We start from the raw sequence: 26,017 nt of genomic DNA on the forward strand, positions 1-26,017 counted from the left end.
CTTCATTTATGGTTTTTAACATGTAAATGAAAAACTATAAGACCAATAGAAAAATAAACCTGATTTCCGTGATTTTCATTCAATTCTGAATCTAAATCATGTATTTTAAGCCAAATTTGAAATTTGGTCAAAAATGAAAAAGTGGGAAGGGTTATAGCCTTTCCACTTTTGTCAAAATCGGCCAAAAATGACATCTCTTGAAATTCTCCAGAAATCAGACGGTATAATCGAAATTGAACGCTGATTTCGATTTAGTCATTGGTTTTCTCTTTAGACTAGCCGTTTAAAAAATTAACGAAACTGTTAGCGCACTAACTTCATTTATGGTTTTTAACATCTAAATGAAAAACTATAAGACCAATAGAAAAATAAACCTGATTTCCGTGATGTTCATTCAATTTTGAATCTAAATCATGTATTTTAAGCCAAATTTGAAATTTGGTCAAAAATGAAAAAGTGGGAAGGGTATAGCCTTTCCACTTTTGTCAAAATCGGCCAAAAATGACATCTCTTGAAATTCTCCAGAAATCAGACGGTATAATCGAAATTGAACGCTGATTTCGATTTAGTCATTGGTTTTCTCTTTAGACTAGCCGTTTAAAAAATTAACGAAACTGTTAGTGCACCAACTTCATTTATGGTTTTTAACATCTAAATGAAAAACTATAAGACCAATAGAAAAGTAAACCTGATTTCCGTGATTTTCATTCCATTCTGAATCTAAATCATGTATTTTAAGCCAAATTTGAAATTTGGTCAAAAATGAAAAAGTGGGAAGGGTATAGCCTTTCCACTTTTGTCAAAATCGGCCAAAAATGACATCTCTTGAAATTCTCCAGAAATCAGACGGTATAATCTAAATTGAACGCTGATTTCGATTTAGTCATTGGTTTTCTCTTTAGACTAGCCGTTTAAAAAATTAACGAAACTGTTAGCGCACCAACTTCATTTATGGTTTTTAACATGTAAATGAAAAACTATAAGACCAAGAGAAAAATTAACCTGATTTCCGTGATTTTCATTCAATTCTGAATCTAAATCATGTATTTCAAGCCAAATTTGAAATTTGGTCAAAAATGAAAAAGTGGGAAGGGTATAGCCTTTCCACTTTTGTCAAAATCGGCCAAAAATGACATCTCTTGAAATTCTCCAGAAATCAGACGGTATAATCGAAATTGAACGCTGATTTCGATTTAGTCATTGGTTTTCTCTTTAGACTAGCCGTTTAAAAAATTAACGAAACTGTAAGCGCACCAACTTCATTTATGGTTTTTAAAATGTAAATGAAAAACTATAAGACCAATAGAAAAATAAAACTGATTTCCATGATTTTCATTCAATTCTGAATCTAAAACATGTATTTTAAGCCAAATTTGAAATTTGGTCAAAAATGAAAAAGTGGGAAGGGTATAGCCTTTCCACTTTTGTCAAAATCGGCCAAAAATGACATCTCTTGAAATTCTCCAGAAATCAGACAGTATAATCGAAATTGAACGCTGATTTCGATTTAGTCATTGGTTTTCTCTTTAGACTAGCCGTTTAAAAAATTAACGAAACTGTTAGCGCACCAACTTCATTTATGGTTTTTAACATCTAAATGAAAAACTATAAGACCAATAGAAAAATTAACCTGATTTCCGTGATTTTCATTCAATTCTGAATCTAAATCATGTATTTCAAGCCAAATTTGAAATTTGGTCAAAAATGAAAAAGTGGGAAGGGTATAGCCTTTCCACTTGTGTCAAAATCGGCCAGAAATGACATCTCTTGAAATTCTCCAGAAATCAGACGGTATATAATCGAAATTGAACGCTGATTTCGATTTAGTGATTGGTTTTCTCTTTAGACTAGCCGTTTAAAAAATTAACGAAACTGTTAGCGCACCAAGTTCATTTATGGTTTTTAACATGTAAATGAAAAACTATAAGACCAAGAGAAAAATTAACCTGATTTCCGTGATTTTCATTCAATTCTGAATCTAAATCATGTATTTCAAGCCAAATTTGAAATTTGGTCAAAAATGAAAAAGTGGGAAGGGTATAGCCTTTCCACTTTTGTCAAAATCGGCCAAAAATGACATCTCTTGAAATTCTCCAGAAATCAGACGGTATAATCAAAATTGAACGCTGATTTCGATTTAGTCATTGGTTTTCTCTTTAGACTAGCCGTTTAAAAAATTAACGAAACTGTTAGCGCACCAACTTCATTTATGGTTTTTAAAATGTAAATGAAAAACTATAAGACCAATAGAAAAATAAAACTGATTTCCATGATTTTCATTCAATTCTGAATCTAAAACATGTATTTTAAGCCAAATTTGAAATTTGGTCAAAAATGAAAAAGTGGGAAGGGTATAGCCTTTCCACTTTTGTCAAAATCGGCCAAAAATGACATCTCTTGAAATTCTCCAGAAATCAGACAGTATAATCGAAATTGAACGCTGATTTCGATTTAGTCCTTAGTTTTCTCTTTAGACTAGCCGTTTAAAAAATTAACGAAACTGTTAGCGCACCAACTTCATTTATGGTTTTTAACATCTAAATGAAAAACTATAAGACCAATAGAAAAATAAACCTGATTTCCGTGATGTTCATTCAATTTTGAATCTAAATCATGTATTTCAAGCCAAATTTGAAATTTGGTCAAAAATGAAAAAGTGGGAAGGGTATAGCCTTTCCACTTTTGTCAAAATCGGACAAAAATGACATCTCTTGAAATTCTCCAGAAATCAGACGGTATAATCGAAATTGAACGCTGATTTCGATTTAGTCATTGGTTTTCTCTTTAGACTAGCCGTTTAAAAAATTAACGAAACTGTTAGCGCACCAACTTCATTTATGGTTTTTAACATGTAAATGAAAAACTATAAGACCAATAGAAAAATAAACCTGATTTCCATGATTTTCATTCAATTCTGAATCTAAAACATGTATTTTAAGCCAAATTTGAAATTTGGTCAAAAATGAAAAAGTGGGAAGGGTATAGCCTTTCCACTTTTGTCAAAATCGGCCAAAAATGACATCTCTTGAAATTCTCCAGAAATCAGACGGTATAATCAAAATTGAACGCTGATTTCGATTTAGTCATTGGTTTTCTCTTTAGACTAGCCGTTTAAAAAATTAACGAAACTGTTAGCGCACCAACTTCATTTATGGTTTTTAAAATGTAAATGAAAAACTATAAGACCAATAGAAAAATAAAACTGATTTCCATGATTTTCATTCAATTCTGAATCTAAAACATGTATTTTAAGCCAAATTTGAAATTTGGTCAAAAATGAAAAAGTGGGAAGGGTATAGCCTTTCCACTTTTGTCAAAATCGGCCAAAAATGACATCTCTTGAAATTCTCCAGAAATCAGACAGTATAATCGAAATTGAACGCTGATTTCGATTTAGTCCTTGGTTTTCTCTTTAGACTAGCCGTTTAAAAAATTAACGAAACTGTTAGCGCACCAACTTCATTTATGGTTTTTAACATCTAAATGAAAAACTATAAGACCAATAGAAAAATAAACCTGATTTCCGTGATGTTCATTCAATTTTGAATCTAAATCATGTATTTCAAGCCAAATTTGAAATTTGGTCAAAAATGAAAAAGTGGGAAGGGTATAGCCTTTCCACTTTTGTCAAAATCGGCCAAAAATGACATCTCTTGAAATTCTCCAGAAATCAGACGGTATAATCGAAATTGAACGCTGATTTTGATTTAGTCATTGGTTTTCTCTTTAGACTAGCCGTTTAAAAAATTAACGAAACTGTTAGCGCACCAACTTCATTTATGGTTTTTAACATGTAAATGAAAAACTATAAGACCAATAGAAAAATAAACCTGATTTCCGTGATTTTCATTCAATTCTGAATCTAAATCATGTATTTTAAGCCAAATTTGAAATTTGGTCAAAAATGAAAAAGTGGGAAGGGTTATAGCCTTTCCACTTTTGTCAAAATCGGCCAAAAATGACATCTCTTGAAATTCTCCAGAAATCAGACGGTATAATCGAAATTGAACGCTGATTTCGATTTAGTCATTGGTTTTCTCTTTAGACTAGCCGTTTAAAAAATTAACGAAACTGTTAGCGCACTAACTTCATTTATGGTTTTTAACATCTAAATGAAAAACTATAAGACCAATAGAAAAATAAACCTGATTTCCGTGATGTTCATTCAATTTTGAATCTAAATCATGTATTTTAAGCCAAATTTGAAATTTGGTCAAAAATGAAAAAGTGGGAAGGGTATAGCCTTTCCACTTTTGTCAAAATCGGCCAAAAATGACATCTCTTGAAATTCTCCAGAAATCAGACGGTATAATCGAAATTGAACGCTGATTTCGATTTAGTCATTGGTTTTCTCTTTAGACTAGCCGTTTAAAAAATTAACGAAACTGTTAGTGCACCAACTTCATTTATGGTTTTTAACATCTAAATGAAAAACTATAAGACCAATAGAAAAGTAAACCTGATTTCCGTGATTTTCATTCCATTCTGAATCTAAATCATGTATTTTAAGCCAAATTTGAAATTTGGTCAAAAATGAAAAAGTGGGAAGGGTATAGCCTTTCCACTTTTGTCAAAATCGGCCAAAAATGACATCTCTTGAAATTCTCCAGAAATCAGACGGTATAATCTAAATTGAACGCTGATTTCGATTTAGTCATTGGTTTTCTCTTTAGACTAGCCGTTTAAAAAATTAACGAAACTGTTAGCGCACCAACTTCATTTATGGTTTTTAACATGTAAATGAAAAACTATAAGACCAAGAGAAAAATTAACCTGATTTCCGTGATTTTCATTCAATTCTGAATCTAAATCATGTATTTCAAGCCAAATTTGAAATTTGGTCAAAAATGAAAAAGTGGGAAGGGTATAGCCTTTCCACTTTTGTCAAAATCGGCCAAAAATGACATCTCTTGAAATTCTCCAGAAATCAGACGGTATAATCGAAATTGAACGCTGATTTCGATTTAGTCATTGGTTTTCTCTTTAGACTAGCCGTTTAAAAAATTAACGAAACTGTAAGCGCACCAACTTCATTTATGGTTTTTAAAATGTAAATGAAAAACTATAAGACCAATAGAAAAATAAAACTGATTTCCATGATTTTCATTCAATTCTGAATCTAAAACATGTATTTTAAGCCAAATTTGAAATTTGGTCAAAAATGAAAAAGTGGGAAGGGTATAGCCTTTCCACTTTTGTCAAAATCGGCCAAAAATGACATCTCTTGAAATTCTCCAGAAATCAGACAGTATAATCGAAATTGAACGCTGATTTCGATTTAGTCATTGGTTTTCTCTTTAGACTAGCCGTTTAAAAAATTAACGAAACTGTTAGCGCACCAACTTCATTTATGGTTTTTAACATCTAAATGAAAAACTATAAGACCAATAGAAAAATTAACCTGATTTCCGTGATTTTCATTCAATTCTGAATCTAAATCATGTATTTCAAGCCAAATTTGAAATTTGGTCAAAAATGAAAAAGTGGGAAGGGTATAGCCTTTCCACTTGTGTCAAAATCGGCCAGAAATGACATCTCTTGAAATTCTCCAGAAATCAGACGGTATATAATCGAAATTGAACGCTGATTTCGATTTAGTGATTGGTTTTCTCTTTAGACTAGCCGTTTAAAAAATTAACGAAACTGTTAGCGCACCAAGTTCATTTATGGTTTTTAACATGTAAATGAAAAACTATAAGACCAAGAGAAAAATTAACCTGATTTCCGTGATTTTCATTCAATTCTGAATCTAAATCATGTATTTCAAGCCAAATTTGAAATTTGGTCAAAAATGAAAAAGTGGGAAGGGTATAGCCTTTCCACTTTTGTCAAAATCGGCCAAAAATGACATCTCTTGAAATTCTCCAGAAATCAGACGGTATAATCAAAATTGAACGCTGATTTCGATTTAGTCATTGGTTTTCTCTTTAGACTAGCCGTTTAAAAAATTAACGAAACTGTTAGCGCACCAACTTCATTTATGGTTTTTAAAATGTAAATGAAAAACTATAAGACCAATAGAAAAATAAAACTGATTTCCATGATTTTCATTCAATTCTGAATCTAAAACATGTATTTTAAGCCAAATTTGAAATTTGGTCAAAAATGAAAAAGTGGGAAGGGTATAGCCTTTCCACTTTTGTCAAAATCGGCCAAAAATGACATCTCTTGAAATTCTCCAGAAATCAGACAGTATAATCGAAATTGAACGCTGATTTCGATTTAGTCCTTAGTTTTCTCTTTAGACTAGCCGTTTAAAAAATTAACGAAACTGTTAGCGCACCAACTTCATTTATGGTTTTTAACATCTAAATGAAAAACTATAAGACCAATAGAAAAATAAACCTGATTTCCGTGATGTTCATTCAATTTTGAATCTAAATCATGTATTTCAAGCCAAATTTGAAATTTGGTCAAAAATGAAAAAGTGGGAAGGGTATAGCCTTTCCACTTTTGTCAAAATCGGACAAAAATGACATCTCTTGAAATTCTCCAGAAATCAGACGGTATAATCGAAATTGAACGCTGATTTCGATTTAGTCATTGGTTTTCTCTTTAGACTAGCCGTTTAAAAAATTAACGAAACTGTTAGCGCACCAACTTCATTTATGGTTTTTAACATGTAAATGAAAAACTATAAGACCAATAGAAAAATAAACCTGATTTCCATGATTTTCATTCAATTCTGAATCTAAAACATGTATTTTAAGCCAAATTTGAAATTTGGTCAAAAATGAAAAAGTGGGAAGGGTATAGCCTTTCCACTTTTGTCAAAATCGGCGGCAAAAATGACATCTCTTGAAATTCTCCAGAAATCAGACGGTATAATCAAAATTGAACGCTGATTTCGATTTAGTCATTGGTTTTCTCTTTAGACTAGCCGTTTAAAAAATTAACGAAACTGTTAGCGCACCAACTTCATTTATGGTTTTTAAAATGTAAATGAAAAACTATAAGACCAATAGAAAAATAAAACTGATTTCCATGATTTTCATTCAATTCTGAATCTAAAACATGTATTTTAAGCCAAATTTGAAATTTGGTCAAAAATGAAAAAGTGGGAAGGGTATAGCCTTTCCACTTTTGTCAAAATCGGCCAAAAATGACATCTCTTGAAATTCTCCAGAAATCAGACAGTATAATCGAAATTGAACGCTGATTTCGATTTAGTCCTTGGTTTTCTCTTTAGACTAGCCGTTTAAAAAATTAACGAAACTGTTAGCGCACCAACTTCATTTATGGTTTTTAACATCTAAATGAAAAACTATAAGACCAATAGAAAAATAAACCTGATTTCCGTGATGTTCATTCAATTTTGAATCTAAATCATGTATTTCAAGCCAAATTTGAAATTTGGTCAAAAATGAAAAAGTGGGAAGGGTATAGCCTTTCCACTTTTGTCAAAATCGGCCAAAAATGACATCTCTTGAAATTCTCCAGAAATCAGACGGTATAATCGAAATTGAACGCTGATTTTGATTTAGTCATTGGTTTTCTCTTTAGACTAGCCGTTTAAAAAATTAACGAAACTGTTAGCGCACCAACTTCATTTATGGTTTTTAACATGTAAATGAAAAACTATAAGACCAATAGAAAAATAAACCTGATTTCCGTGATTTTCATTCAATTCTGAATCTAAATCATGTATTTTAAGCCAAATTTGAAATTTGGTCAAAAATGAAAAAGTGGGAAGGGTTATAGCCTTTCCACTTTTGTCAAAATCGGCCAAAAATGACATCTCTTGAAATTCTCCAGAAATCAGACGGTATAATCTAAATTGAACGCTGATTTCGATTTAGTCATTGGTTTTCTCTTTAGACTAGCCGTTTAAAAAATTAACGAAACTGTTAGCGCACCAACTTCATTTATGGTTTTTAATATGTAAATGAAAAACTATAAGACCAATAGAAAAATAAACCTGATTTCCATGATTTTCATTCAATTCTGAATCTAAAACATGTATTTTAAGCCAAATTTGAAATTTGGTCAAAAATGAAAAAGTGGGAAGGGTATAGCCTTTCCACTTTTGTCAAAATCGGCCAAAAATGACATCTCTTGAAATTCTCCAGAAATCAGACGGTATAATCAAAATTGAACGCTGATTTCGATTTAGTCATTGGTTTTCTCTTTAGACTAGCCGTTTAAAAAATTAACGAAACTGTTAGCGCACCAACTTCATTTATGGTTTTTAAAATGTAAATGAAAAACTATAAGACCAATAGAAAAATAAAACTGATTTCCATGATTTTCATTCAATTCTGAATCTAAAACATGTATTTTAAGCCAAATTTGAAATTTGGTCAAAAATGAAAAAGTGGGAAGGGTATAGCCTTTCCACTTTTGTCAAAATCGGCCAAAAATGACATCTCTTGAAATTCTCCAGAAATCAGACAGTATAATCGAAATTGAACGCTGATTTCGATTTAGTCCTTGGTTTTCTCTTTAGACTAGCCGTTTAAAAAATTAACGAAACTGTTAGCGCACCAACTTCATTTATGGTTTTTAACATCTAAATGAAAAACTATAAGACCAATAGAAAAATAAACCTGATTTCCGTGATGTTCATTCAATTTTGAATCTAAATCATGTATTTCAAGCCAAATTTGAAATTTGGTCAAAAATGAAAAAGTGGGAAGGGTATAGCCTTTCCACTTTTGTCAAAATCGGCCAAAAATGACATCTCTTGAAATTCTCCAGAAATCAGACGGTATAATCGAAATTGAACGCTGATTTTGATTTAGTCATTGGTTTTCTCTTTAGACTAGCCGTTTAAAAAATTAACGAAACTGTTAGCGCACCAACTTCATTTATGGTTTTTAACATGTAAATGAAAAACTATAAGACCAATAGAAAAATAAACCTGATTTCCGTGATTTTCATTCAATTCTGAATCTAAATCATGTATTTTAAGCCAAATTTGAAATTTGGTCAAAAATGAAAAAGTGGGAAGGGTTATAGCCTTTCCACTTTTGTCAAAATCGGCCAAAAATGACATCTCTTGAAATTCTCCAGAAATCAGACGGTATAATCTAAATTGAACGCTGATTTCGATTTAGTCATTGGTTTTCTCTTTAGACTAGCCGTTTAAAAAATTAACGAAACTGTTAGCGCACCAACTTCATTTATGGTTTTTAATATGTAAATGAAAAACTATAAGACCAATAGAAAAATAAACCTTATTTCCATGATTTTCATTCAATTCTGAATCTAAAACATGTATTTTAAGCCAAATTTGAAATTTGGTCAAAAATGAAAAAGTGGGAAGGGTATAGCCTTTCCACTTTTGTCAAAATCGGCCAAAAATGACATCTCTTGAAATTCTCCAGAAATCAGACGGTATAATCGAAATTGAACGCTGATTTCGATTTAGTCATTGGTTTTCTCTTTAGACTAGCCGTTTAAAAAATTAACGAAACTGTTAGCGCACCAACTTCATTAATGGTTTTTAACATGTAAATGAAAAACTATAAGACCAATAGAAAAATAAACCTGATTTCCGTGATGTTCATTCAATTTTGAATCTAAATCATGTATTTTAAGCCAAATTTGAATTTTGGTCAAAAATGAAAAAGTGGGAAGGGTATAGCCTTTCCACTTTTGTCAAAATCGGCCAAAAATGACATCTCTTGAAATTCTCCAGAAATCAGACGGTATAGACCTTATTAAGATCCAAAGGTATGGGTCAAGCCTACCCCCTAGCGGCGCGTTTCAGTGTGAAGGGGTGCCGTGAACAGCCGCTTTTTATTTGGCTTGCCGCATATGGCATGGTAATAGGCTATTCAACGGTAGCAGGCGACTACCACATTTTTCGTAAGTTTCTGTCATATGTTGGATTACACGGTTTCGAACAACATTACAAGAAATGGGAAATACAAGAGTGTGTTGTATTTGTGGTGTTTCTACAGTTTATAAAAAGAAGAATAGAAATTCCCGTAGTTTTTTTAAGTTTCCAAACCCGAATATCAAAAAGTTATTGCCATTTGTTAAGGATCTGTTGGAAAGGAGGCTTGTTGCATGGAAAGAAGTTGTTGGAACGAATTATGATAATTTCCCTATTGGACTTATTTGTGTTTGTTCTGACCACTTCCAATCAGGTAAACTTCAGTTGTATAACAACACTGATAACTTTTATTTGACATAATGTATTCTAGGTAAACCAGCTAACATTTGCAATGTAAACGATATTGCAAGCTTTAGATGTTGGTGCTACTTGATCTTCATCAGCATTCCAAGCAGTTTCAGTTCTACGACTGGGGAGTTCATGCTCAGCAACAGCAAGTTGCAGCAATGCACTAACATGAATGCAGACTCTCCCAAGCCTATTTTAATACAACAATAAATGATTACTAGCACACGTATAAACTTTTGTCAACAATTGATTACCCAGCAGCACAGTCACAATATGCAACTTTAACTTTTCCATCAGAATGTATTGCAGCCCACGGTGTTGTTGGGTTAATTCCTAGAGATTGTGAGTGAGTTATATGACTGCGAATGATCACAATGCCATTGGGAAGTGGAAAGGCAAGAAGTTTATCGGCAAAAGTGTTATATACATATTGGGGAGAACCGTTTAGATTTTTGTATGCCTCAAACTTCTCACCATCACTGCCATTCCGTTCAATAACTAAATATAGAACTAAATGTTTATTTTTTATTGGAGGAAGCACTTCTTTCACTTTTTTTCACTTTTATACACTGATAGGGGAATTGTAAGTGGGTCAACACACCCCAATTCTTTTAAAAAATCGCAGTACAACTTCTTCTCCTCTGGGACTAAACCCTCAGCAAATTTAGAGAGCTTTAAACTACAGATAGTAGTATCACTAGTCATAATACAGCATAATCGTGCAATCCAACGTGACAGAAAACTTACGAAAAATGTGGTAGTCGCCTGCTACCGTTGAATAGCCTATTACCATGCCATATGCGGCAAGCCAAATAAAAAGCGGCTGTTCACGGCACCCCTTCACACTGAAACGCGCCGCTAGGGGGTAGGCTTGACCCATACCTTTGGATCTTAATAAGGTCTATAATCGAAATTGAACGCTGATTTCGATTTAGTCATTGGTTTTCTCTTTAGACTAGCCGTTTAAAAAATTAACGAAACTGTTAGTGCACCAACTTCATTTATGGTTTTTAACATCTAAATGAAAAACTATAAGACCAATAGAAAAGTAAACCTGATTTCCGTGATTTTCATTCAATTCTGAATCTAAATCATGTATTTTAAGCCAAATTTGAAATTTAGTCAAAAATGAAAAAGTGGGAAGGGTATAGCCTTTCCATTTTTGTCAAAATCGGCCAAAAATGACATCTCTTGAAATTCTCCAGAAATCAGACGGTATAAGCGAAATTGATCGCTGATATCGATTTAGTCATTGGTTTTCTCTTTAGACTAGCCGTTTAAAAAATTAACGAAACTGTTGGCGCACCAACTTCATTTATGGTTTTTAACATGTAAATGAAAAACTATAAGACCAATAGAAAAATAAACCTGATTTCCGTGATTTTCATTCAATTCTGAATCTAAATAATGTATTTTAAGCCAAATTTGAAATTTGGTCAAAAATGAAAAAGTGGGAAGGGTATAGCCTTTCCACTTTTGTCAAAATCGGCCAAAAATGACATCTCTTGAAATTCTCCAGGAATCAGACGGTATAATCGAAATTGAACGCTGATTTCGATTTAGTCATTGGTTTTCTCTTTAGACTAGCCGTTTAAAAAATTAACGAAACTGTTAGCGCACCAACTTCATTTATGGTTTTTAACATGTAAATGAAAAAATATAAGACCAAGAGAAAAATTAACCTGATTTCCGTGATTTTCATTCAATTCTGAATCTAAATCATGTATTTTAAGCCAAATTTGAAATTTGATCAAAAATGAAAAAGTGGGAAGGGTATAGCCTTTCCACTTTTGTCAAAATCGGCCAAAAATGACATCTCTTGAAATTCTCCAGAAATCAGACGGTATAATCGAAATTGAACGCTGATTTCGATTTAGTCATTGGTTTTATCTTTAGACTAGCCGTTTAAAAAATTAACGAAACTGTTAGCGCACCAACTTCATTTATGGTTTTTAACATCTAAATGAAAAACTATAAGACCAATAGAAAAGTAAACCTGATTTCCGTGATTTTCATTCAATTCTGAATCTAAATCATGTATTTTAAGCCAAATTTGAAATTTGGTCAAAAATGAAAAAGTGGGAAGGGTAAAGCCTTTCCACTTTTGTCAAAATCGGCCAAAAATGACATCTCTTGAAATTCTCCAGAAATCAGACGGTATAATCGAAATTGAACGCTGATTTCGATTTAGTCATTGGTTTTCTCTTTAGACTAGCCGTTTAAAAAATTAACGAAACTGTTAGCGCACCAACTTCATTTATGGTTTTTAACATGTAAATGAAAAACTATAAGACCAATAGAAAAATAAACCTGATTTCCGTGATTTTCATTCAATTCTGAATCTAAATCATGTATTTTAGGCCAAATTTGAAATTTGGCCAAAAATGAAAAAGTGGGAAGGGTATAGCCTTTCCACTTTTGTCAAAATCGGCCAAAAATGACATCTCTTGAAATTCTCCAGAAATCAGACGGTATAATCGAAATTGAACGCTGATTTCGATTTAGTCATTGGTTTTCTCTTTAGACTAGCCGTTTAAAAAATTAACGAAAACAGTTCTGTTAGCGCACCAACTTCATTTATGGTTTTTAACATGTAAATGAAAAACTATAAGACCAATAGACAAATGAACATGATTTCCGTGATTTTCATTCAATTCTGAATCTAAATCATGTATTTTAAGCCAAATTTGAAATTTGGTCAAAAATGAAAAAGTGGGAAGGGTATAGCCTTTCCACTTTTGTCAAAATCGGCCAAAAATGACATCTCTTGAAATTCTCCAGAAATCAGACGGTATAATCGAAATTGAACGCTGATTTCGATTTAGTCATTGGCTTTCTCTTTAGACTAGCCGTTAAAAAAATTAACAAAACTGTTAGAGCACCAACTTCATTTATGGTTTTTAACATGTAAATGAAAAACTATAAGACCAATAGAAAAATAAACCTGATTTCCGTGATTTTCATTCAATTCTGAATCTAAATCACGTATTTTAAGCCAAATTTGAAATTTGGTCAAAAATGAAAAAGTGGGAAGGGTATAGCCTTTCCACTTTTGTCAAAATCGGCCAAAAATGACATCTCTTGAAATTCTCCAGAAATCAGACGGTATAATCGAAATTGAACGCTGATTTCGATTTAGTCATTGGTTTTCTCTTTAGACTAGCCGTTTAAAAAATTAACGAAAACAGTTCTGTTAGCGCACCAACTTCATTAATGGTTTTTAACATGTAAATGAAAAACTATAAGACCAATATTTAGAAAATTTCAGGAAATATGGGCTGTATATAAAATCTAATAACTTTAAAACTAATTCCCCCTTCCAAAAATCTTTTACTGGGTTTGTAGAAGAGAATTAGCTCTTTAATATAAGACAAAAACGGAAGAGGAGGGGATTAAAGATAACTAACGGCAGTGATTTTCGCTAAAGCCGTTTCCCCGTAAGCTCTGTGTTAAACACGGAAGCGGTTTTTGGGTAGTAAAAAGGGAGACGGAACTCATTTTTCGTGTGGTGTTTCATCATTTTACAAGTTAGGGAAATAAAATTTGGCATGCATGACTCCATTTCCATCCATTCAAAGTCGTGCCACGAGATCTCACGAGACTGTCGAAACAGAAAATCTGTTTTGTACCTGTCGCAGAAAAGGGTGAGAGAAAAAATGCTTGGAGTTCATCGGATGTGATAAAAAGGGTTACAACAAATGGTACCACAAAATGTGCGTTAATGATTGTCCTGTAAATGTGGCTGACGAATGGTTTTGCATGACCTGTAAAAAATAAAAAAATTTAATCCTGAATATTAAATATTAAAAGTAATATTTTTTTTAGTTGCCTAATGTTAATGTTAACGAAAAGAAAACATATTGCTCGTTCTAGATCAAGAAGGAAAGTCGCGACTCGAAGCAGACTAAAAAAAATAGGGAAAAAAAAAATAATAAATCAAAAATTGATATAGTTTGGCAACGCTGTGTGAGGTGCAATAAGTGTGACCTTAATACATATGTAGTGAGACCATGTTGACAACCTCACACGGCCTGTGGAAAAACCAGTCCGTTGCCAGGCGACGCACAAAGCCCCGCCTTGAAAACAACTTCGCGGCCTGATTTTTCCCTATCTTCATGACCGACGCGCCATCTCTCTGAAAAAAAATCTCCCAAAACTTCGAGTCGCTCTTAGATTGCTCCGCGTTCCTTTATCGTTGAGCCGATAATTGACATGACCCCTTTGTTAATCTCCGCGTTATCTCCTCTACAACATGACGTCAAGTTTTGCGACACAGCATATAAAATAAGAAAACGTATAAAAGATAATTACGAGACCCTGAAATCCACTCGAATGGGCCGACTAAACTGCTCCGCACTCCTTTTTCTATTCAGCCGATAAAAACGGGGACTCGACCGGGAGCTGCTGCGTTATTTCATCTACAAAAGGAGACCAATCTCAGCGGCACAGCATCTAAAATAAGAAAACGAACGAAAGATTAGTGTCAACACCCTGAAATCGCCGCGCCATCAGCGCCATCTCTAGGGTTAAGTCTCAGAAAAAGTGTCGGTCGATCCATCGGTCGTTGTAGAAGGGTAGGGGTGCCTGTATCAGGGGGTTGGGAAATGCGAGTTTTGATAGAATCCCTATCGGGAAATTATTTATATTTATTGTTTACTGTTTGTTAAGTTTTACAAATACAACATTTTTACTTATATCAATTTTTTTTTCATTTTATATAAAAGACTGAATTAAGTACCGGTGTGTTTTCTTAAATTAGTGTAAATTGGGCCATAGGCACTTGGGTTGGCGGTTCCAAAACCCGATCAGGTAATGATCGGGAAAACCATAATTCTAAAAATTTTAAAAATGATAGGAATGGATATATCTTTATAAGATCTATCCATTTGTGCAAAAATGACGCTTTAAAAAATACTTATTGGAAGAGTTACCCGATTTGCCGTTTTTCAGGTAGGTCGGTACGGTTTACGGGTATCCGGTTACCCCCCCAATAATAAGTAAAATTTCAATAATTTATTGCGGGAAAACTATTAAACCAAAATTAATAAATTTTACAGAAATGGATAGCTCTTGACAATGGCTATCCATTTCTGTATAATTTTTTAAAAAATATTTATAAAAAAAAAGTTTTAAAAACAATGAAAATTGTTCCTTAAGTCCAGAGTTGCCGTGATCGAACTCAATTTTTGATCGAGATCAAACTCAAACTCAAAAATTGATCGATCGCTCAACTCATTTAAGAATGAGTTTGATCGCGATCAAACTCAAAATTTTTGATCGAACTCAAACTCAATTTTGCAATCAATATTTCTTACTGCACGCCATCTAGTAATAGTAAATATAATTAAGTTCCAAGAATGTTACTATTGTGGCGGTACGAAATGAAAAGTCAAAGGTAATTGATGAAGTAGAGACATTCCTTAAGATGTGTGGAAATCTAGATGACCTACCAAATTATCCAACCATCATGAAGATGTATAAGTAAGTGCCGTGCCGACCTTCTATGTGTATTGTCATTATACGTAATTCATCACTTATGTAATTTTTTTAGACGATATAACGTGACTTTGCCCTCTTCCGCCGCAGTTGAGAGACTTTTTATTCAAGCTGGACTAATTTTTACCGCGAAGAGATATCAACTTAACGACAAACATTTTGAAATGTTACTTTTTTTAAAAGTTAACAACGTAATGCTAAATAATTGGTAAAATCAATAAATGGTTGAAAGAGTGAATCAATTATTTTTGTGTCGAATTAATTCTTTTTGCTTGTTCGATATAAGTAAAAATAAGGAAATTAACAAAAGAAAACGGTTTAAGTCTTAAATGAAAGCTCAAAGAACAAATATCTGTATAAATTTTACATTGTGTTTATTTTATTGACTGATAGATGGCGCAGGAAATTAATCGCGACGATAAGTTTGATCGAACTCAAACTCATTGCCAGTTAAGTTTGATCGAACTCAAAAAAATTGATCGCACGGCAAGTCTGCTTAAGTCTATAGACCAGTTTCGGATGCTGCGTTGCAAAATTTAAAAAAATCCAGGGGGGTTTCGATTGCAGGGGGAGATAGGAAAAAAGGGGGTTTTTGATTTATTTACCCTAGTAATACTTTTCCAATTCAGGAAATGTTCTAGAATACTACACTTTAAGACATTCTGTGTCTTCTCCAGTCTTTATAAATAATTAATCATCGAATTTATCGGCAAAAATCGAGGTTAACCCGCTTGCCCCGACGCCATTCGTAAAAATGGCGCCTGAATTCAAACTACGGATTTGGGTCGGGTTTTTATCGGGGCAACCGGGGTGAACTCCCCGATTTTCATCATAATAATCGATTTCGACTCGAACGATTATGTTTTTACGTCGATCGATTGATTGCAATCGGGGTTGCATCCCCGATTAGGCCCCCCGATTGAGATCGGTGTTTAAAAATTTTCACCCCGAGCCCCGAATTTCAAAACCCGATTGGCAAAATGCGCCCCGATTAGGGTCGGGGCCGATCCCTACATCAGACAAGTTTTTTTTCCGGGAACTGCAGGTTGTAAGTTTTTACGAGTTTTTCCCAATTTTTTTAAATATTTTAACGGGAAAATAGAAGCAGAGTCATAATCCCTGGTTCCTCCACGACGGCTATTTGCCCTTTCAGAAAAGGGGTTTTTGCAGGGAGTACTATACAAAAAAAATTTACAATACCTACAAACAATAGTAGCAGCAAGATTCGATATTCCAAAACTAGAAATAAAATAATCATAAAATTAGCTCACAAATGGTTGAAATAACAACGTTCACCTAAATCACTGACAAGGGGACTGGTGTCGACTGCCACTGCGACAGCCCCTTCGATTGAATTATTTTGACGGGGGGAAGGCTGGTGTCGTATGATACCACGACACTGCCCCCTCCCCCCGTACTTTAATGATTTTAAGAGGGGGGCTGGTGTCGCGTTCTTCGCCGACTGTAGCCCCCCCCCCTGCAAAAACGGGGGAAGGCTGGTGTCGTATGATACCACGACACTGCCCCCTCCCCCCGTACTTTAATGATTTTAAGAGGGGGGCTGGTGTCGCGTTCTTCGCCGACTGTAGCACCCCCCCCCCTGCAAAAACGGGGGGGGGGGGATTCGTTTACCATATAGACTAATGATTTAACATCAGTTCATATTGAATAAGAATAAAATCACTAACAGTTGAATCAATTGATTCAAAGTACGGAAGATTATAACAAGGCATGTTTTAATTATCCTGGTAACATGAAATATGGTACACATACTACAGCCTGTGCGGAGAGAAAGTCATACAATTAATTCTGATTTCGAACAATCTGGATTAAATGGCGCTACTTTGGCAACTTTCACTGACGAAGAATGCAAGATTAGACTTTTAAATTTGACGCATCGAGAAAGTCATTCGCCCTTTATGGGCACAGCCAATGCCAAAAAGGAAATAATAACGGTTCTGATGTAATAATATAATGAAAAGAAAAAAAAAAAAACTTTAAGGGTTCTGATTACTCTGGGGATCAACCCATGGAAGTGCCATAGGTGCCACTTGCAGTAGGCCTGGCGAAAAACGAGATAACGGCAAGAAGGGCTGCGGAAGCCAAGGGGTATGATTATGAATTTCAATGGACCGTAAACTTGTGAAATGTTGGACAGAAGAGCTACTACAAGATATTGTAGGCTGTTCCAAAGTAGAGGGCTGGTAACTCCTACCAAACACAGTTAACTGGCTGGCGTATTGTACCTAGAAAAATATAAGAGAAAAAATGAAACCCTGATCTGAACTTAACGTTTGAGGGTTGAATTACGTTGCTCGTTGCCCTAACTTGTTGCGGATATCTCTTGTTTTGTTCATGTATTTCCTTTCCAATTATTCTTTCTTCCTTACGATCAAGCTCTTTAAGTTTTCGACACATCTTGATTTTGACCATCATCCTCTCAAGATTCACAAAGTAAGTAGAGTAGTTTTTTCTTTGTTTAATGAGTTGTTTGAGTTCTAAGGTGGCTCTTTGCAAACTCTCCTCATTTTTCGAAACGAGCAATTCGGCTTTTCTTTGTAGCAAATGAAACTCATCAATGCGCCGACGTTGCAACTGCTCCTCTTCAGTAAACTTTTTTAGTTTTTCGTCCAATAACGCTAACATCTCTTTAGCTACGTTTTCTTCTTCGTAGTATTGGCGGACATCGGTACTGATGGCTATAACCTTTTCTTCATTTGCGGCAATCGCCGAAACGAGAGAATCAACAGGTGTATCGTTGCTTGCCGCTAGTAGTTTTTCTTGGCAAATCGCCACCTGCAGTTCGCGCATTGCCAGCTCCTTTTTCACTAGCCTGATATTTATTTCAACAGTCAATGCATGCTGTCGATTTCTCTCGGTCAGGCATCGCTCTATTTTCTCTCTGTTAGTGGTCGATGACTGATTCAACGAATTTATCACTTCGGCTCTTACAGTCATATCTGCATGCAACTCTGTCAATTTCGATTTTAGAAGCTCTCTCTCGCCTTCTAAGCGTTTACTTGCGGCAACGATTGTTGTCAAAAATTCTTTAATTCTGCAGGCAGCTTTCCGTAATTCGAGCTCTTTTTTTTCCAGTTCATCAGTACCGACGTTTAATGGGATGTACTCTTCCCTGTCTGAACAGATCACGCAGATGAGCTTTGATAAAAAGGAAAGAAGACCATTAGAGATGCTTACCTCTTATTGCAAAAGAAAAATATGGAGAATTATCACAGTCGAAGATACGCCGAGGGCTTTGAGGTAAGCGTGGTCTGCATTCTATGCTGGCATCTGGAAAAAAAATCCGCTCGTAAATTAATTTAAAAATAAGTAAAACTCGCGTAACAAACCTTCCGGTAAGATAGCATAATCTCGATCTGAGGACATGGCTACTGGACAGATCCCAGATAATGCGGCCAACTCTACTTGTGACTCCAGAAATTACATTTAATGATAAAATCAAAAGGTGGAATTATGACTTACCATCCGCAGCTGGCTCCGAGGGAGAAGATGGGACTATGCAAGCCTCCATATTATCCGTGCACGGCAAGAGAATAGGTGAAGGTAGCGAATAATTTATTAAATTTTTTTCTTCTTCGGAAGCTGCACATGATGATTCGCTGTTCTTTAGGTGATGTAAAGAAGTCTGTTCGACCACAACTTCTTCACGTGCGGAAAACGTAGGGGATGCAGCATTTCGATTGTCTAAATCTAATTCTCAACATTTACGCAGTAAGAAAATGATTGTTGTCGCAAAAAAAAAAAAAAAAAAAAAAGGAGGAAAACGAACCGTTACATAGCGAGGATGGGGCAAAGCCGAGGTTAATGAATGCGAAGTTTCCTGGAGGCTCCAAAACCACTGGGAGAGCTTTCACCGTATCTGAATTATTAGCAGTAAGGTCAAGGGCTTCTTCAGAGGCTGACAACATATTCTTCTCAGAAGATTCAGTTACACTTGCACCACATGAAATTGTACCTTCACTTTCGATGGCTTCCAGTTCAATTACTTCAGAAACATTTTCTGTCTGTTCAATTTCAAGGGGTATTGTAGAATTTGAATCTGATCCTGGAGATGGTACAAAACTTACTGGTGAATTCCGTTTATTGTTGTTAACTGACTGGAAAGAAGGGAAACCAAGTTATTTTCTTTTTCTTACATATGCAAAAAGAAAAAAAACTATAGTTACTTGATCACTCGGCAGGTTATGAAGGGTAATATCTTTAACTGCCTTAGTTTCATCAACATCTTGTATATGTTGAGTGGCTGTAGGCTCTACTATTTTGGTGGGTGGTGGGTTACCAGAATCAAAAACCAACAATTGTGCAAAGGACTCTTCTTGATGGCCAGTGGATTCAGTTCCAGAATTTCTTCTTCTTTTTCTCCTAGATGCTTCATTAGGGGAACTGGTTGCAGAAGACAATTCAGGCATTCCTGAATTGAACACACAATGTTACTTCAGATTGAATGAATGTTTGATGTACAAAAAGGTATGTTAAGCAAATAGCAGTACAGCAAAGCAATCAATTTTCACCTACATCTTTAGTAGGCTACATACAAATGGCATTCTCTATTGCTTTAAATGGGAACAAGTTGAATCTGACACTCTTCAAAGCAACTTATTAAGATACAAGACTATATGATACAAGGAGTAAACTGAACTAAGATGTTTCAGGTACCTTCCATGCTGCTAATATAAAGACAACTGTTTTAATGCTGATTATCCCGTATAGTCTTTCAAGATAGCACTCATCGATGTACCGATTAGTTTTATTACAACTGAAACGAGTTAAAATTCCTCGTCTAAATGAAGGTCAAACTCTGTAATAAATTACGCTGTAGATCTAGAATGATGTAGTGAGGACAAGCAAAATTATTTACGATACGCGCTGGCCGCCATCTTTTAAAATGAAAGTCTAACAAGAAGGAAGAAACAAGGTTAACAGACGAAAAGTTACCAACCCTTTCCTGGCAACAATGACCTCTAATGCATCTAATGAGGGAATATGGGAGAGAATTAAAATTTCAAAAGAATACGCAGACATTCGTACGAACAGATGTTAGACCTATTTTACGAGTTTGTTAATTAAAGTTCTAAATGAAAGAGAGCAGAAGCATAATGAAAATGTACACTGTATCTGTATGAATCTAATCTTCTGCTGTGACAGGTGCGTAGCTGTGCCTCTAGCCCTTAACCCTCTTTGCCCTTCAAAGGTATTTTCCTTATGGAATGTTGTTGCATTTTATACTTGGTTTGTGATTTTTATGCAGTACTAGTATTGGGCAATTAATAGCCTCCCCAAATGACAAAAGGAGGGAGATACATTGGTGATGAGTCGTGCATTCTTGATGGAGCCCGTATTAATGTAGGTGGCATGTAGGCACTAATGTCGCCTGAGCAATAAATACGTTTTTGTTCCTACTTGAATGGCAGTACTGAAACAAATTTTTCTTTATGGAATCTAACCCTACAAGAATGAAAGGTTAATTTCAACGAATAACACAGTTATATGCAAATAAAAGATGGCAAAAAGTTCTTAAATGGCTGTTTGATTTTGATCTTTCCGTACCAGCCCATTTAGAGGCTAATTTAAAAACAATTTGACTTGAAATTCGAATTAAAAGATAAAATTAAGCAATGGAAAGTTTTTGGAGCAACTTGAAATATTTCAGAAATAATTTCTTAATTAACCATATTTTGAAGTTCCGTTAAATGATGATTTAAAAGCACTTCGGCAATCAAGCATTTCTCTTCCGGTTTCCCAACAGCCAATTACGACGCGGCTTAGAGATTCTCAAGGACGAATTCAAGACAAAAGGTTATTCTACTCTGAAAACGTGAGGAGAGAGGTCGATACTTCTTTCCGTTTTTACTAATTCGATTTGTTTTTTTCAACAATTTAAACTATGTCATTGGCCGTCTTCGTAACACCTAAACTAGTTCGTATTCTTGATCCGAACTCAAATCTTGTGGATGTCTGGGTGGTTGAATTTCCGTTTTGGTTGGCGAAATATCTGTGCGACCAAAGAACCCACAATGAAAATGACCAGCAGTTAAATTCAATCTGTCAGATGGCTCCATCCACATTCGATATTTCATGTGTGCATATTAATTTCTTTCACCGTTTTGTTTTGTTTCGTTAATTCGTGATTTGTTGCTTGCTTGCTTACGTGATACCTTATTTAATCTAGAGTAGCCAGAAGCAGGCACAGCTTTTTTACAAGAAATTTCCTTTTTATTTAGTAGAGCTAAAGATTAAATTTTGTTGTGTTATCAGAAACTTATAGGATTATTGCAACTTTTTCAAATTAATTGATGTATTTGTAGCATGTGGTCTACTACTATTGATTTTTTCTTATTCTGATACGACTCTTTTCTTTTTGTTTTTCAGCCAGCAATATTCCATATCCCAATACAGATCATTTAGTTGCAACTGATTTTCAACCCACTGCAAGTATTCTTGATCATCAGTTTCCAACTGACCTGTTAGAATCCAAAGAGGAAACCTGTGTGATGAACCCTGTTAGTAATGATCAAAATGGTGATTATGTAACACAACCTCACAACACTGCAGAATACCCAGATCTTGCAATGTGTGTGCATGCAAACTTAACACCATCACATGGCTACTATTCAGACAACATGGCATTGCTTCACCCAACAAATGGTCTTAGTGGATATCAGTTACCAGTTGAACAAAATTATCACATGGAAAACCCAACCTATCATGAAAGGGCAATCCTTAATCAACCCCAAGGGCTTGAGACACATCCCTGCTTTCCTGATGCACCCTTTCTCCCAGTTTGTATTCATCAAGGGAATGAGCCGCACGTCTTCTCTGAAAATTTCTCTGGTTCCGCCAGGCCCGAAAATTTCCTAATGCATACCACGGAAAACGGATCATTTTTTATTGAAAATGAGCTTTCAGCAATTTCAGGATTTGTCTCTGGCAGCTTGCAGGACTGGGGGTTCTCTCATCCATTGGGGCAGATACTGAAGAACAAACGAGGATTGTCTTGTTGCTTTGTTCTCCCTTCCGGTATTGTATGGTGAGTATTGCTCTAGACGTTTTAATCTAACTCAATGAATTAAAATCTAAAATTTTTGAACATTTATGCCGGTAGTTATGTGAAATTTACGCCCCATGGAATCAAGTTCTCGAGCAACCAACGAGGGATAGTGTATGTGATTGACGAAGCCGGAGTTCGCACCTGCTGGGAATCGTTCAGATCTTTAGAGGAAATGATTTCGGAAAGAGACCTGTGGACTGATCGGCTGCAGAGAGACTTCAAGAAACCCTGCAACTGCGGAGCATCCTCATGCTTTCATCAGGGACAATCTAGATCAGTGTCATGGAACTCAAGCTCCAAGGATGAAACAATCCGGTAAAATTTTATTAATAGTTTTCTAATAGAAAAATTCGAAATTACTTATCTCACTGTGGCCACATTTCCCATTATTTTTCGTACAGCGTTGAGCGAAAAGGATTGCGATTCTTTGCCGAAACGCGGGAATTAAAAAATTTGAACCTTGGCCTGGAAGATTATTATATGAGTTCAACTCTTCATCATTTCGGCGAGCAAAGCGGTCATATCTATATCAAAAGTTGTCACTATCATTTCACCCAGAGCGTCTTTTTCAATGGGAAATCGCTTCAAGTCAAATTTCACACTCAGACGGCTGGTTTAGATAGTCATGGGCGTCTGTCGCTAAGCAACTGCTAACTCTAGAAAAAGTTGGCGCCCAAAAGCGGGAACGGTGGTAAGCCAAACGACTCATTTAAAAAATCTCCTTGTTATCACCCCAGTTTTCTTGATGTTTCTATTGATCATATTATCTTTTTTCTCGGTATTATTTTTCTTCCATGTTTATGTTGTATTATTTTTTGCTTACTAACATTTAGTAGCATTTTGGCGTTTTCTTGTTTAGAAATTTATGAACCCTCACGCTTTACAAGTATGAGCATGGTATATTGACGAATTCGGTTAAATGAAACGGTTAATTACTTTGACCTTGCACGTATTAAAACGTTGCCCAGATAAATTTACTGTGATAACACGAAATGTGTATCGACTGCCGATATACATAACATTATTGAACATGATTATTTTTCGTTGTTTGTTTTTTGTTTTTCTTCTATTGTTTTTCTTTTTTTGCATCTAGTATTTATGTATTTACTCTTCCTTCCAAATATGCTTACATTTTTTGGTTTAATAAATGGTCAGCGGTACAGGACACATAACGGTACGACAGCATCGCTTTAATTAGGGATTGAAAAAGTCGGAAATTATATTTGCAATACGTTCAGGATGGGTAAGATGGGTGTGATGCTTTCCCTCTATTTCGACATAGCGAACATTTTTTGAGCTTTTCCTAAGTGCTTCTACATGCTCTACCTGATCTTCAACACTCTCGAAATAAGGTCCTTCGGTAAATTTAATAATTAAAACGTCGGCAGTGACTTTTGCTGCCAGAACTATCTGATCTTGTTTTGGGCAAAACGACAATGGAGCCGCGTGCAATCGCCTGTCTCTGCTAAATACATATCCCCCGTTTACTTTCTTCAGACCACGCTTTAACATAATTTCGCAAGCTTTTTTGTCCAGGGATCCAAATGAACCATTAATGCTTTTTTCTACCGCTGTATCATAGCTAATAGGCTTTTCTGGACCATTCGTTATTGCAGCTTCGTATTTCAAAAGCTTACCAACAGTTTTTCTTAACCTCAAATGCATGGTTTCAGCCCTTGTTGTAGTGACCCTAACAATATCAATATTTACAAGTTTATCTACCTTTTCTGGAAACACACCTGCATATAGCATGGCAATACACCCACCCAGGCTATGACCAATAAATGAAAATTTCTCCCACTTCAATTGTTGTGATATTCTCTCCACAGCTAAAAGACAGTCCAAGAAGTGGTACATAATATCTCTTGGGAAATGATCAGACATCCCATGACCTGGAATATCAACTGCAACTATTCTTAAGTTATGAGGGAGCATTGGAATCAAGGAGTCAAAAGTGCCAGCATTATCCAACCAACCATGTAAGGCAAATACTGGTTTTCCATTTGAAGGGCCCCAGACCTTAGCTTTACAAATGCAAAGGAAATGAGTGGATATGTTTGACTGAAACTTGCAACAATTGAAACTTCCAATGTTACCTGCTACATTTCCATATGTCATGGGGAATGTAACTTCTTCATAGGTTTTTGACAAAGCATCAGTCTGATATCTGAAACTTGCTATATCTGGTGTGGTGATGACTGTGTTATTTGTTATTTTTGGGGCTGCTGATGATAATCCACGTGGAATCAGATGCTGCATGCGAAACACTAGCTTATCACAGTTGTCCATAATTCTTAATATTTCTTTTTTTTTCCCAGAACCTGCATTTGGAAAATTAATCAGTTTTAAGGTCCAGCTGGTATTACAGGTACAGCAATAATAGTTGTGTCCAATATAGCCTACTTCCGTAAGGATTCTGAAATTACATTCAGGAGTTGTTTTGATAGTTCACGATGTCCGATAGTTCAACGTAATTTTTACTCCACACTGCTTTCACCTTTCCTGCTGACTGGAACATTTATTTTTTAAATTCTAAATTTGGATTTCTACTTACCCATTTCTATTTTTATTTTGTTTGCGTTTGTTTTTTGTTTTATAATCACAATAGACAGAAGTACGATGTTGTCTGCTTGTCTCGGTAGATGACTCCTTTTTTTCAAAATCACAGCTTCGTTTGAAACCCACTAAATGGCGCTACGTTTAAATGTGTGAAGCGTCCTAAATGGCGGCCGATTCAAACTTGCATTTTGGACAGTGCTTTCTTCGGTACGTGGTTCCCGGGAGTACGGAACGTCATTTGACCCAATTTTTTTATCGACAGCTCCTGTTCTTTGTTTTACCATCTATTTTGGTAATTTATAGAGATCCTGAACTTCCATCGAGTGACAATCTGCCTTCCAGCAATTAAGACTCCACCCACTTAGAAACTCGAACTTGAATCCCCCCCCCCATTGATGTAATTGGCCCCACTAAAACGTTTACTTGGAATTGATGAAACCCAATCTGCTGTGGCCAAAATGATTCCGAATAAATAATAAATCTGAATAAAAAAAGTCAAGCTTATTTTTGTCGGGCTTAAAATCTTGACATGGAATTCGATGAAACTTAACCTGTAATAACCAAATTTCGACGCTATTATCTTAAAAAAAAAACCTTAAAAAATCAACAACTAAAACATTAGTATTCCCTTTAATTATATAGATTTTAAATAAAATATATCAAACTAATGAAACACTTTCTCCCCACTTGCCTCATTTGCCGATGAGATAGCGGCGAATTCTATTCCAACATAACGGAAATCAGGGGTAATTATGTAGTTTGCC

The 26,017-nt window shown here is 35.0% G+C and overlaps 3 protein-coding genes and 3 long non-coding RNA genes across 22 annotated transcripts; 2 read left to right on the top strand and 4 right to left on the bottom strand.

The window, feature by feature from the left end:
- Positions 1-9,658: 9,658 nt before the first annotated feature.
- LOC123470007 lies at positions 9,659-10,352 on the top strand. Its single transcript, XR_006643373.1, has 2 exons — positions 9,659-10,094; positions 10,152-10,352. It is a non-coding gene; the product is annotated as an uncharacterized LOC123470007 (long non-coding RNA).
- Positions 10,123-11,053, bottom strand: LOC123470008. Its single transcript, XR_006643374.1, has 2 exons — positions 10,384-11,053; positions 10,123-10,319 (listed from the first exon to the last, which is right to left on the bottom strand). It is a non-coding gene; the product is annotated as an uncharacterized LOC123470008 (long non-coding RNA).
- Positions 11,054-13,393: 2,340 nt separating this feature from the next.
- LOC123469663 lies at positions 13,394-14,505 on the bottom strand. 3 transcript variants are annotated; one of them, XR_006642955.1, is made up of 3 exons: positions 14,446-14,505; positions 13,835-13,893; positions 13,394-13,758 (listed from the first exon to the last, which is right to left on the bottom strand). It is a non-coding gene; the product is annotated as an uncharacterized LOC123469663 (long non-coding RNA). The 3 variants fall into 3 exon arrangements; XR_006642953.1 differs by lacking the exon at positions 14,446-14,505 and adding an exon at positions 14,117-14,276; XR_006642954.1 differs by lacking the exon at positions 14,446-14,505 and having other exon boundaries at positions 13,835-13,958.
- Positions 14,506-17,344: 2,839 nt separating this feature from the next.
- LOC116916677 lies at positions 17,345-20,748 on the bottom strand. 14 transcript variants are annotated; one of them, XM_045170252.1, is made up of 10 exons: positions 20,510-20,747; positions 20,303-20,444; positions 19,813-20,057; positions 19,602-19,743; positions 19,416-19,544; positions 19,109-19,336; positions 18,976-19,050; positions 18,824-18,916; positions 17,936-18,762; positions 17,345-17,871 (listed from the first exon to the last, which is right to left on the bottom strand). In XM_045170252.1, exons 2-10 carry the CDS (start codon positions 20,307-20,309, stop codon positions 17,623-17,625), a joined length of 1,995 nt encoding a protein of 664 aa, XP_045026187.1. In that variant the 5' UTR covers positions 20,310-20,444; positions 20,510-20,747; the 3' UTR covers positions 17,345-17,622. The 14 variants fall into 14 exon arrangements, with proteins under 14 accessions (XP_045026187.1, XP_045026200.1, XP_045026199.1 ...); XM_045170265.1 differs by having other exon boundaries at positions 19,416-19,505; positions 19,602-19,650; positions 19,714-19,743; positions 20,303-20,551; XM_045170264.1 differs by having other exon boundaries at positions 19,416-19,532; positions 19,602-19,650; positions 19,714-19,743; positions 20,303-20,551.
- A 699-nt stretch (positions 20,749-21,447) lies between these two features.
- Positions 21,448-23,728, top strand: LOC116916707. 2 transcript variants are annotated; one of them, XM_032922035.2, is made up of 5 exons: positions 21,448-21,723; positions 22,016-22,673; positions 22,749-23,009; positions 23,096-23,384; positions 23,472-23,728. In XM_032922035.2, the coding sequence occupies exons 1-4, from the start codon at positions 21,531-21,533 to the stop codon at positions 23,346-23,348; spliced, it is 1,365 nt and encodes a 454-aa protein (XP_032777926.1). In that variant the 5' UTR covers positions 21,448-21,530; the 3' UTR covers positions 23,349-23,384; positions 23,472-23,728. The 2 variants fall into 2 exon arrangements, with proteins under 2 accessions (XP_032777926.1, XP_032777925.1); XM_032922034.2 differs by having other exon boundaries at positions 23,096-23,728.
- A 44-nt stretch (positions 23,729-23,772) lies between these two features.
- On the bottom strand, positions 23,773-25,311 carry LOC116916734 (serine hydrolase-like protein). Its single transcript, XM_032922067.2, has 3 exons — positions 25,098-25,311; positions 24,791-25,015; positions 23,773-24,718 (listed from the first exon to the last, which is right to left on the bottom strand). The coding sequence occupies exons 2-3, from the start codon at positions 24,981-24,983 to the stop codon at positions 23,889-23,891; spliced, it is 1,023 nt and encodes a 340-aa protein (XP_032777958.1). The 5' UTR covers positions 24,984-25,015; positions 25,098-25,311; the 3' UTR covers positions 23,773-23,888.
- Positions 25,312-26,017: the final 706 nt, after the last annotated feature.

The sequence above is a fragment of the Daphnia magna genome, linkage group LG2, assembly GCF_020631705.1.
Source record: "Daphnia magna isolate NIES linkage group LG2, ASM2063170v1.1, whole genome shotgun sequence".
Taxonomy (NCBI): domain Eukaryota; kingdom Metazoa; phylum Arthropoda; class Branchiopoda; order Diplostraca; family Daphniidae; genus Daphnia; species Daphnia magna.

Coding starts and splice junctions, on each gene's coding strand:
- LOC116916677 (XM_045170252.1), bottom strand. Junction 19,337..19,415: donor CCCATCCTCGCTATGTAACG/GTTCGTTTTCCT, acceptor GTTGAGAATTAG/ATTTAGACAATCGAAATGCT. Junction 18,917..18,975: donor TTATGCTATCTTACCGGAAG/GTTTGTTACGCG, acceptor TTTTTTTTCCAG/ATGCCAGCATAGAATGCAGA.
- LOC116916707 (XM_032922034.2), top strand. CDS start 21,531: ATGTCATTGGCCGTCTTCGTAACACCTAAACTAGTTCGTATTCTTGAT. Junction 21,724..22,015: donor ATCCACATTCGATATTTCAT/GTGTGCATATTA, acceptor TTTGTTTTTCAG/CCAGCAATATTCCATATCCC. Junction 23,010..23,095: donor TCCAAGGATGAAACAATCCG/GTAAAATTTTAT, acceptor TTTTTCGTACAG/CGTTGAGCGAAAAGGATTGC.
- LOC116916734 (XM_032922067.2), bottom strand. CDS start 24,983: ATGGACAACTGTGATAAGCTAGTGTTTCGCATGCAGCATCTGATTCCA. Junction 24,719..24,790: donor GACATATGGAAATGTAGCAG/GTAACATTGGAA, acceptor GCATTTGTAAAG/CTAAGGTCTGGGGCCCTTCA.